Source organism: Typopeltis vanoorti, chromosome 9, assembly GCF_054136105.1.
Source record: "Typopeltis vanoorti isolate ZY-2024b chromosome 9, IOZ_Tvanoo_1.0, whole genome shotgun sequence".
Classification (NCBI taxonomy): Eukaryota; Metazoa; Arthropoda; class Arachnida; order Uropygi; family Thelyphonidae; genus Typopeltis; species Typopeltis vanoorti.
The window spans coordinates 122,800,222-122,813,454 of NC_143557.1; the positions used below are offsets into that span (position 1 = coordinate 122,800,222).

The window sequence follows — 13,233 nt, forward strand, 5'->3', positions numbered from 1 at the left end:
AGCTGTATTGATAGAGGGATATATGTGTTTTCCATTCACAAAGAAATTAGAATATAAGAGAAGCCTAGCAAAACAAGCCAAGTAGAATTTTAGAGAATTCTTTCTTTGTATAAACCTAAGAAAAGAAAAAAATAATAATTGTAGGTAAGCAATTGATGAAAGGAGATGATGATGACAGCAGACAGAACATGACTGCAGCAGAACCTAGAAAATATTAATGGATGAAATGGAGAAAATGGAAATCACTCCTTTAATGTCCCCAGGGAATAGGGACATTAATGGAATCATTTATAAAATAATGATTGAATTTTTAATTGATTGATTTTGGAGAAATTGCTTAGAATCAGTGTGTGGAATTGGGTAGATTGAGATATGAATCTGATAATTAATGATATTTTGTGATGGCAGCTTTTACATATACTATGTTTTAAATTTAAATAAAAGATAATGAAGCTGGATTGATAGAGGGATATATGTGTTTTCCATTCACAAGTCCTAGACATATGTATCTTTGGAAATCATTTCTCAGAATTGTTATATTATGATACCATAGTGCTTGCTTCAGCTTTGCTATGAGATGTCTCTTCTTTGTTATAACACTTTGTAGCAAAGGTGGAGTAAGTTTTCCTCTGCTGTTGTAAAACTATTTCAGTTTTTTTTTTTTTTTAAGCATAAACATTAGTTTGCCTATCTAGTTAGAAAATATGCATTATTTTGTATAGCAAGTTACATAGTGTAGCACATGGCACCAATGTGAAACAGAACAATGGCATCCAAAGCATCATTGTTCAAGGAATTCAGCTAGAGGGATTTTGTTCAGTGCAATGTCTGTGAAATGTATTTGTTACTGAAGGTGAATGGATTTTGGTTTGAAAGCAAGTGTACTGAAAATGTTATGTGAGTGTCAGAAGTGCAGGTTGGGTCAAGAGATTGAAGTGATAGATGTAACAAGCAATACATATGGAAATGTGTGATGGTGTAGCAGACGATAGGTTAGAGAGTAAAAGTGACAGATTGAGAGAGAGAGAAAGAGTGTGAAGGTAATGTTGAAAAGATATAGTATGATGGATGTGATGAATGCAGAGCTGGTTGTAATGAGGTAGCTAGTATGGCTATGTAGCTGAACCACTCACCAGGCATTTCTGGTGAGTGGTTCAGCTGAGAACAGAATGGTGTAAGAAAAGAGAAAGGAATGCTACTAAGAGAAAAATTAAGAAGAGAGTCTTGTATGGTGATTATAAGAGCTATCCTTGATAAGAGGGTGATGGAATCATGCTTCCTGGGTGCAAAGATTGACAATTTTAGCAAAGCTATTAGAATGCAGAAGGATAAAGTGAAAGAGTATCATTTTGGGCTGCAACAAATGATTTAAAAGAGTTACTGAAAGAAGCAAAAGAGTGAGATAGTTAAGATACCACAGTATGAATGGGTTGAGTTGAGAAAGAGGACCATGATAGCAGATGAGTCCATGTAGGTTATGCAGGAGGAATGGTGTGGAGTTTGTGGATGTGTGGAGTGAAAGGACTCCAAAAGGTGGATAGTTTGCATTCAAATGGATTTGATCTTTGGAGTCTAGAAAAAGTGTTAGTGAAGTGAGATTGGATGTGCAAAATCAGGAAAACTAGAACTTTTGGGGAGAAGCTGTTGAGTAAGTACACAGATACCAGTGAGGCAGAGTATAAGAATATGCAAAAAAAAAAAAAAAAAGAAGCCTAAGTTAATACTGCTGGTAACACACCAGATTGGTAGGTAGTATAAAGCATAAAGACAATGGTGGGCTTAGGGTGTTATTGCACATTGTATGCACACTAATGACAGGAGCATTTGGAACGAGGAGGAGGAGTTTTTGGCATTGGTCAGCTCATCTTGGCCAAAGATTATTGCCATAGCTGACAGAGGAATCTAGTTAGTGGGATAGAATGTGAAGGGTATAGCATTTTCAGGTAGGATAGAGAGAAAATAATGGGGAGAGGCATATTGTTGATGATAGTCAAGCAACCCGAGAGTAGGAGTTTCACTGCAGGCTAGCAAAGTGCATTTGAGGCTATCTGGTATGAGATAGAGGCCAGCAGGACAAAACATACAGCTGGTTGTTGCTATACACTAGGGGCTGTTAAGTATGATGTAGATAGTATCATTGGCAAATAAGCTCATGAATGAAGGGCAGGTAATCATTATGGGGGGGACTTCAACTATGAGAACATGGATAGGAAGGAAGTGGAATTTATGTGGTTACTAAGGGATAATTACCTGAGGCAGCATATAATGAAATCTACTGTGGTGTGAGAGTGCTAGATCTAGTAATTGCATCAGAGAATGTGTCTGTAACCAAGATGACCACATTGCTGCCAACTGGCAAGAGTGATCATATGGTCTTGACCTGGGAGGTTGCAAAATGTGCAGAATTTTCAGTTAACAGGAGATATTAAGAGCTGGTAAGTATGACAAACTTAGGAGATTGCTTGGAGCAATGCCATAGCATGAGAAATTGTGCAAAGGCTGGATGTTGATAGTCCATGAGAGATGGACTATCAACATCCAGCCTGTTCGAGGAAAGTAATAGCAGATTGCATACTTAGAGTCAGGAGAATAATCAGATGAGAGTTAAAGCAAGAGCTACAAAAAAAAAAAGTGGGGGAAATTATTGTTATTATTATTAAGAGCAACTCCAAGGAGTCCTTAGACTCATCAAGGGAGGCCCTAAACATCATGTCAATAACTATTCAGCATTCACACAGTATTTACAATACTTTGCTTTGAACTCATTTACAGTCGTGGCACCTACAACAAACTCTGGCAGCTTATTCCATTCATTCATCACTCTCTAAGTAAAAAACCTAGTTCTAACACCCTTGCTAACTACACTCTTGCTCAGTTTCCATGGATGGCCTCTAGTTCTCCCACCACCAGACCTGTTCTGAAAAATTTCCTCTGAATTAATCTTGTAAAAACCCTTCAGTAATTTGAATGTCTCAATCATATCACCCCTTTTCAGCCTGTCAACCAATTTCTGCACAGATCTTCACCATGTTCTTGTAAGGTTCATTCCACAGACCATCTTGTGGTGAGTGACCATCTTGGTCACTCACCACTGTATCCTCTCCACCACCTCTTCATCACCAAGAAATCCTGACACTCAGATCTACATGCAATAGTCAAAATGGGTCTTATCGAGTTTTGATAAAGAGGAACAATAACCTGCTTGTCTCTGCTCATCAATGCATTTTTCAGTAACCAAAGTGATCTGATGAGCTGATTTTGCTACTTTTGCTATGTGTCCTCCCTAAACTTTACTCCCTATCGACTAACACTCCCAGGTCTCTGGCTTCATCAATTTCCTGGAGTACAGTTTCACCAATGTGGTATACTGCTGCTAATCTTTCCACCCCAAAATGCATAACCTTACACTTTGCTACATTAGACATCCATTCTTCTTAGTCCAGTTTTCCAATCTGTCCAAATCATCCTGCAGAATTTTGACATCATCTGCATTCACTATTGCTCTACCCAACTTTGCATCATCAGCAAATAAATGAACAGTTCCTCTCAGATCCTTTCCTATATCGTTAATGAACAAAATAAATAGCAGTGGTCCAAGAACAGAACCCTCCGGCACACTACTAGTCACAGGCCTTCTTTTGGACTCTACTCCTGAATAAACTACTCTCTGATATCTCTCCATCAACCACCCTCATATCCATCTCACCAACTCTATATCCATCCCCATGTGTTGCAGTTTACTGATTAGAATTCCATGTGGTATCCTGTCAAAGGCCTTAGCAAAGTCCAGCAGTATCACTGTAAACCCATTACCCTTATCCAGTTCACTGTATTATAAAACGTGAGCAAGTTACTGAGGCATGATCTACCCTTAGCAAACCCATGCTGCCACCATACAGTATCCCATTTCATCTATCCATTCCTATATTTTGCTCTTGACTACGTTTTCCAAAACCTTGAAAACGACTCCTCATATGCTGATCAGTCGATAATTTGCAACAGCGTTCTTGGAGCCTCCTTGATGCAATGGAACTATTTTCCCTTCTTTCCATTCCCTTGAGACTAACTCAGAGCTGAGACTTAAAATAAACAATATGGTCAAGGGCATTGACAATTCCTTTGCCACTTCACATAAGACTCGAGTTGGTATACCATCCAATCCCACAGATGTATTCACATTAAGGGTTCTGTAATATACTATTCTTCTCCATTTCATTCACCTTAATTTCTGTATAAGCTATTGGTTCCCTCATTCCTGCAATATCACTGCCTGGATGATATACTCTTATTTGCAAAGTGTTCGCTTAGTAATTCTACTATTTCAACTGATTCAGTTACCTCCCTACCATCAGCATTCCTTAAAAACATTCTGCCATATACATTTTTTCTTTTACTTGCAGCACTCAAAAGACCTATTTGAGATTCTCTTTAGCCTTGCATTGCTAATTTCCTTTCATAATCTGCTTTTGCTTTTCTTACCACACTAGTTACCCTTCTGGCCTGTGCTTTGTACTGTTCACGTGCCTGCAGGTCACCTTTCTCTTTAAATTCCCTCTACAATCATTTGTGTTTTGCAGCTCAAGCTTAATGGTGTTATTCATCCATTTAACTCCCACTTGATTTACTCTCCAGACTCAAGGTATGCAGTCAGCCATTACCTCCTTCAAAACGCTCCTTTATCACTTCCCATGCACTATCAATATCCAGCCCTTGCAGTTTTACATGCCATGGCACTGATCCAAGCAATCCTCCTAAGCTTGTCATACTTACCAGCCTGGTAATTCCACATGTACCCTGTCTTAATTGAAAATTCCAGACATTTAGCCACCTCCCAAGTCAAGACGTTATGATCACTTTCACCAATTGGTGGCAATGTGGTCATATTCATTACAGTCAAATTCTCAGATGCAGTTACTAGGTTGAGCGTTCTCGAACCCCTTAGTATATTCCATTACATGCTTTCTCAGGTAGTTATCCCTTATTAACTGCATGAAATCCATTTCCTTCCTCTCATGTGTCCTCTCCTCCTTCCAATCAATGTTACCATAGTTGAAATCCCCCATAATAATTACCTGTCCTTCACTCATTAAGTCTATTTGTAAATTCATAGAGAAGCATGACGAGCAGTACAAAGTACAGGCCAGAAGAATAACCATATTCTGGTAAGAAAGGCAAAATGTGTATGAGGGGAAATTAGCAGTACAGGCCAAAGGTAATCCTGAAAAGTTCTTTTGGTTGTAAAAATGATTGTGAGAGAATAATTTTAATGAATGCTGATTGATGGTAGGAAGGTAACTGAAGCAGATGAAATAGTTGAATTACACTCTTGCAAAGTGGTCACTTAGTATCATCCAGATGGAGATATTAGTAACAAGAGAGGCAAGAGTTTATATGGAAATAGAGGTAGATGAACTGGAGATGCATAGGATATTACAGAACCTCAATGTCAATACAGCTATGGGATTAGATAGTATATCAGCTCGAGTTGTACGAGAAGGTGCTAGGAAATTGCAGTGCTTTTTACCACATTGGTTTAATCTGAGTTCTGGGTTGGACTCAAGTAGATGGAAAAAGGGGGGAAAACAGTTCCATTGCATAAAGGAGGCTCCAAGACCGAGCAAATTACCAACCCATCAACATATCAGGAGTCATAGTTAAGGTACTGTGAATTCTGATATGATTTGGAAAAGAGCAAAATACAGGAATAGGTAGACAGGAACAGGATACTCTATGGAGGGCAACATGGTTTTTGTAAAGGGTAGATCATGCTTCAATAACTTACCTTTTATAATATAATGATAGCTGAGTTGGATAAAGGTAATGGGGTTAAAATGGTACTGCTGGACTTTGCAAAGACTTTTGGCAGGATACGAACATGAAATTCTAATCAGTAGATTGCAGGTTATGGGATTGATATAAAGTTAGCGAAGTGGATAAAGGGATGGTTGATGGATAGATACCAGACAGTTTATTGAGGAGTAGAGTCCAGTAGAAGGCTTTGATGGCATGCCACAGTGCTCTGTTCTTGGACAACTACTATTTAATTTGCACATTAATGATGTAGGAAATTATCTCAGAGGAACTATTCAGTTGTTTACTAATGATGCTAAAATTGGGTAGAGCACTAGACAATAAAGATGATGATAAAATTTTGCAGGATGATCTAAATATACTGGCGGTGTAGGCAAAGGAGAATGGATATTAGTTTAATGTGTCAAGGCATATAATGTGTCAAAGTTTATGCATTTTGGAGTGAAAAGATTACCAACAATATTGATGGACCTCTATTCCAGGAAATTGAAGCCAGAGATTTGGGGATGTTAGTGGATAGAGAGTTGAAATTTAGAGAGCATATTGCAAAAGTGGCTGAAACAGCTCATCAGATTATATGTTATTGAAGAACACCTTGATAAGCAGGTTATTATACCTCTTCATAGAGCCTTGGTAAGACCCCCCCCCCATCTTAACTACTCTGTACAGATCTTGTGACTTGGATTTTTTGGAGCCGAGTGACCAAAATGGTGGCAGGTCTATTGGATGCACCGTATGAGGATAAGTTGTGATGTAATTGAGACATACAAATTACTGAAGGATTTTTACAGGATTAATACAGAGGGAGGAAATTTTTTGGAATAAGTCTAGTGGTGGAAGAACTAGGAGCCATCCTTGGAAAATGAGCTTAGCAAGATTGTGTGAACTAGATTTTTTTGCTTGGAGAATGGTGAATGAATGGAATAGGTTTCCAGAGTCTTTTGTGGGCACCATTACTGTGAATGAGTTCAAAGCAAAGTATGATAGACACTGCGTGAATATCGAATAATGCTTGGCATTTTTGTTTAAGGCCTCCCTTGATGAGTCTACGGACTCCATGGAGATACCCATATTATAATAATAATATAAATATGTTATCATTATTCAATTAATACTGCACCTCCAGATTGAAGTCCTTCAAGACTGGTTCTTTAGAATATAATTTTTAATGCTTTCCATACATAATTTTTAAATTTACAATTATTGATTTATTTATTAGATAATATGAACAGCCCAAAGGCTTCAATTCGGCTACATAAGACTTGTTTAAGTTAAGGGATATTACATCCCATATAGTTTCTTAGCCGAATATAGTGGAAACTATATAAAATTCGGCAATTCCAAGCGTAAGCAAATACCTGGATACTGCAGCAACTGACCCTTAAGGTAGTGCAAGCTGAGGCAACTCATGTCAAAGGTGGAGCAAGCTCCGATCACTATTCTTGATATTTACCCATAATGTGAACTTAGCTCCTAGGAGCTGTATTACTGTTCTACATTATGAGAGAAGGTCACTACCCAGACCGGTTTCAACCTTTATTGAGGTCTCATCAGTGAGTAGGTAGACCTAGTTAATATCAAGTTTATAGCAAACAGAACTTACAACCCTTCTATGAGTATTGCCGAGAGGTTTCCTAATAAATTATTAGATATATGAAGAGCCCAAAGGCTTCAATTTGGCGACATAAGACTTGTTTAAGTTAAGGGATATTACATCCCATATAGTTTCTTAGCCGAATAAGAAACTCTAAGAGTTTCATGCCGAATATAGTTCAATTTGGCGACATAAGACTTGTTTATGTTATATAGTTTCTTAGCAGAATAAGAAACTCTTTGAGTTTCTTATTCGGCTAAGAAACTATATGGGATGTAATATCCCTTAACTTAAACAAGTCTTATGTCGCCAAATTGAAGCCTTTGGACTCTTCATATATCTAATAATTTATTAGGAAACCTCTCGGCAATACTCATAGAAGGGTTGTAAGTTCTGTTGATATTAACTAGGTCTACCTACTCACTGATGAGACCTCAATAAAGGTTGAAACTGGTCTGGGTAGTGACCTTCTCTCATAATGTAGAACAGTAATACAGCTCCTAGGAGCTAAGCTCACATTATGGGTAAATATCAAGAATAGTGATCGGAGCTTGCTCCACCTTTGGCATGAGTTGCCTCAGCTTGCACTACCTTAAGGGTCAGTTGCTGCAGTATCCGGGTATTTGCTTATGCTTGGAATCGCCGAACTTTGTATAGTTTTCACTATATTCGGCATGAAACTCTTTTTTGAGTTTCTTGTTCAGCTAAGAAACTATATGAGATGTAATATCCCTTTACTTAAACATTGATTTATTTATTTGCAGCTATTTTATGATGTCTCCAACAGCACAACAGACTCGTATTAGGGAATGGATGAGACATCACATGCCATCAGATGGGTCTGTGTCGGTGACTGATGTTACTTCTATGTATACTGTGCTAAATGTTGTCGGTCCAAAGTCAAAACAATTAATGACAGAACTTACAAGAACAGATATGAATCTTCCTGGCTTTACTTGTAAGGTATGTGTTAATGAAGAATATTTGTATTTTGTCATATTGGGGTATTTTTAATAATTACCAGTAAAAAAAAAAAAAAAAAAAAGTACTGTTGGTTGTTATTTATTTTTGATGAATAACAAGATAACATCTTTCATAATTGCTTAAAATTTAAGCTGAAATTAGTAACTACTGTCATTTTCTGTAAAAATATGCAGATTGTTTATTTTTCTTCCATAAGTGTGTGCATAGTTAATGTTTTTTGTTGTTGATGTTCTCTGCGGAAGTAATATATATATAGCATATCAGTGTATCATCTTTCTGGCTTTTCTGTTAAACTATTTTTAGTTCATGTATATAAGTATACTTAATATAAACACACACACATATGCCGCACACACACTTTATACGAGGGTGGTCCGAAAAGTTCTCGGCCTTGACTATAGATGGCAACACTATCAGCAAGATTTTTTTTCTAAGTTGGTACATCTGTCATAAACATCTATGTAAAATTGCAAGTCATTCCAAAGTTCATAAAGGTTTATGGGCACTCTCCTCCTTTGTTTTCGACAATTAAGAAATGGGCTGCCGAGTTTAAACATGGTTGTACCAGCCTTGAAGATGATCCATATGAAGGACGTCCAAAAAGTGTAACAACACCTGAAATCAATGATCAAGTGCATGATATGGTATTGGATGACTGCCAAGTCAAAGTGCGTGAAATTGCTGAGACTATAGGCATTTCAAAAGAACATGTAGGATATATTTTGCATGAAGAATTGCAAATGAAAAAGCTTTGTACAAGATGGGTGCCATGCTTGTTCACAGCAGATCAAAAATGCACTCACATGAAAATCTCTGAACAGTGCTTGGAGTGTTTTAACAAGAATAAAACTGATTTTGTACGTTGATTTATTACTATGGATGAGACTTGGATTCACCATTACACACTAGAATCCAAACAGTGGACAGAATCTGGTTGTTCAGTGCCAAAGAAGACAAAGTCGGTTCCATCAGCAGGAAAGGTCATGGCATCAGTGTTTTTGGATGCTAAAGGCATTTTGTTTATTAATTATCTTGAAAAGGGTAAAGCAATAACTGGGGAATATTATTCCGATCTTCTAACCAGTCTAGACGAAAAAATTCGTGAGAAAAGACCCTCTTTCATCAGGACAATGCACCTGCCCACAAAGGTGTTTTGGCAATGGGAAAATTAAGGGATCTGCACTATGAATTGTTGGAACATCCACCTTATTCCCCAGATTTGGCTCCCTCTGACTTCTGTCTCTTCCCAAAACTAAAACTCTTCTTCGCTGGTCAGCATTTTTCTTCGAATCAAGAGGTGATTGCAGCTGGAGGAGTATTTTGTGGATCTTACTGAGAATCACTACAGGGACGGGATAATGGCGCTGGAGCATCGCTGGAATAAAAGTCTTAAGGGAGATTATGTTGAAAATAAAAATGATTTTGAAATTATAAATTCGTTTTTTCATTGTTAGACCGAGAACTTTTCGGATCACTTTCATATAACATTCACTTAATATAACAATCCATAAAGAAGCCAGATTCTTCCACATATAATGACAAAGTTCCTTTCCCATCTATTTAAGTGCCTGTATTGGATAATGATCATTTATTAAAAATTCCCCATCATGTTCTTTTAAAAATCAAGATTGCTTCATTACAAGCTTTTGACATTGTTTCTCTGTTTACCAACATTCCTTTGTATGTTCTGCTTTCTCTTCTGTATGATGATTTCTCTCAGGATGTTGTGAAGATATTTGAATTTGTTATACAATCAGGATATTTCAGCTGGAAATATAAGATCTGTAAACTGATTGAAGTTCAGCCACATGGATTGCTCTATCCCCTTTTACCTTTGGCAAACTCTTATTTAAACCATCTAGATGATACCTTCAACCCTGTTTCTGGGTTTGCCATGAAGATGATATTTTTGCAATCTAGCTTTATTCTGAAAATGAACTAACTACCTTCCTATATTGAATCAATAGCCTATGTTCATCAGTTCACCATGGAAAAGGAGAGACCATTCTACCTGTAGGCATGTAATGAGGTCCTGGACTGTTGGGGTGGGGGAGGACATTCCCTTGATCCCAACACTACAGTTCATTCCACAGATGTTCAGCAGGGTTGAGAACAGGACTCAACCTTGAGGACAGCAGCCTTATGACATGGTGAAAGAGTCAGTGGTCTTGCTGAAAGAGACAATGGTCATTTCTGTAGAAATGCCGCAAAGTAGGAAGCATCGCATTGTCCAGAATGTTCAGATACCTCTCAGTTCATTGTTCGTGGCACCACAGAGGTCCAAGGCCAAACCAGGAAAATCACTCTGCCGCCTCTGGATTTCATAGTTGGGGTTATGCACTCTGGAAAGAGATGGTCACTGGGCATCCACCACACCCATTCATCTACAGGAGGGTTGAGAACAGGGCTTTACAGAGCCATGATCTCAACCTTACTGAACATCTGTGGAATAAACTGGAGCATTGGGATCAAGGGATCAAGCACATGCTCTTTGCACCATTGGAAACAATGCTGCATGTTAGTTCAGGGTAATATGGGACTTGCATATTGCGGTCCTACCATGAAAACTCATGTTCTGAGCCTTGGGTATGAATATTTTGGTTTTTTGTGCAGATTCATGTTCCAGTTGATACCTAGAACTCCACATTCAACGTGTTGGCCAACAAATAGCAGTTTTAACATATTTACCTTCATGAAATCCTATGGTCATGTTCAGTAAGTGTGGTGGGTTGTCCACTGCAGGTAGCACATGCAGTTGGTTGACTTTCTGCACTTCCATCTCAATATGGTATCACTGATTCTATGACCTGGGATGGCCTAATTTGTCAACAGTTTGCTGAACAGAGAGGCCTTCAACACAGCATCCTATTAGAACGTCTCTTTCAAACTCTGTCAGTTCCTTTCTCCCAGCCATTTCACTCAGACACAGTTGCACTAACTAAGGAGTGTCATATTCCTCCAGTTTATACCAGCTACAAACACAACTCATTACATGCTACTATGCATCTTGTCTATGGGGGTGTCCATTGACTTCTTTTCAAGTAGTGTGTGTGTGTGTGTGTGTGTGTGTGTGTGTAGTAGAAGGGATAGATTCTCTGACATGTCTTCTTGATAAAAATACAATATATAAACAGAAATCTGGTCTAGCCATGGGCAGTCCTCTTTTGCCAGTTTTAGGTAAATCTTATATGGAAACATTTGAAAACAAGGTCCTAGAAAAGCCCATCATAAACCAAAATTATGGAAAGGTATCAATGATAGTCTGGACCCATGGACCAGACTTCCTTCACTTCCGCTTTTTCATGAGTGCATGAATCATCAACACCCTAACATAAAATCACCTATAAATTAGAATCTAATGATTCACTCCCATTTTTGGATCTTCTACTAAGGAATCGGGTAAATTAAAAGTCTCTATATTTCGAAAGCCCACACATACTGAACACTATGCAAAAATTGGGTATCATTTCCACACTAGGAGTAATAGCCTGCCAACTCATCAATGACAAGGACGAACTAGCCAAAGAATTTCAACATTCAAGAAACACTTTCCTTCAAAATGGCTATAGTGAGCGCACTATCTCCAGACTACTCAACATGAGACTAGAGAAATTTCTAATGAAGAAGCAAACAGAGGACTCATCACACTCCCATACATTAGCTCTGTTTCCATAAAACTAGCAAAAATACTTAAGGAATATAACATCAGAGTAGTATTTATCCCTTTATCAAGATGAGATCACTGCTAAGATCTGCAAAACCTCGACATAGTCCACTTCAATATCTGGGTGTTTATTGGTTATGGGGCGATTGCCAGTCATCTTACTATGGACAGAACAGAAAAAATCAATTGAACAACACATTGAAGAACATGTTTGAGATATTGAATACCATAGAAATGAAGTCTCAGCTTTGTCTTCAAACATGGTGTCTTCAGCTGCCCCACAAGATGCTTTGCAAATGAGACATCAAGTTTTATGGGATAAATCAGAACTATTACGCCATTGCTATAACAGAAGGAAAAATATGGAAATCTTTGGAAATAGCATTAGATTCTAATCACTTAAATATTAACCTAAGTATTAACTTGTTTGAATATATCCTAGCTCCTGTTCATCAAGAACATTAATGTGAATGCATTAACATGCAGAACATTTGGAACATTTAGAAATAATTTTTAAAAAATAACATCAGTCTCTTTTATATAACTGCATAGCATGTCACTTTTGTTTGTTCTTACTGTTTTGTCTATGCATTCACATGAATGTTCTTGATGAACAGGAGCTAGGATATATTCAAACAAGTATCACATATTTATATAATGTAATATAATATAATATCATGGGCTGCTTAAGGGTCAAAGCTGTATAACTGAGAGGAGACCTCCACATAGCCTTTAAAGGAATGCGGAGAACTGACCAGGGCTTCTGACCTAATGTCCAATCCTCACCTTCTCGTGGTGCACCCTGTTGGGTATCTACTTTGATACTGAACGAACGAGGATGGGCTGGCAATTTGGGATTTAGCCGACCAAATTGTATTCTTATTGGTTAAACCAAAATAAAAAATGATGGTACAACATGACAAAATTTCATGCCGGCTGGGGCGTCGCCCAGTTAAACAAGGCCCCCATTGTTTTCGCCAGGGAACCAGGGTGAACAGCGAAAAGTCAGCTACTGGAACAAATCTGAAAACAAACCCCAACTCAACATCACCAGAGTTAAAGATCAGTACTATCAACGTAAGAAGGCTGAATGGCAAAGAAATGGAGCTAGCTGAGGAATTAGATAAGTACCAGATCAACATAATAGGGGTGACTGAAACAAAAAAGACAAAAACTGGTG

At 38.0% G+C, this 13,233-nt stretch overlaps 1 protein-coding gene across 5 annotated transcripts in view; it reads left to right on the plus strand.

Annotated features, from left to right (window-relative positions):
* Positions 1–13,233, plus strand: part of LOC150103490 (pyruvate dehydrogenase phosphatase regulatory subunit, mitochondrial-like) — a 184,204-nt gene that overhangs the window by 133,133 nt on the left and 37,838 nt on the right. For all 5 annotated transcript variants that reach the window (XM_090397506.1, XM_090397508.1, XM_090397509.1 and 2 more), the window contains exon 15: positions 8,170–8,368. In XM_090397506.1, the coding sequence (XP_090253632.1) occupies positions 8,170–8,368 (199 nt within the window). The remainder of the gene's footprint in view (positions 1–8,169; positions 8,369–13,233) is intronic.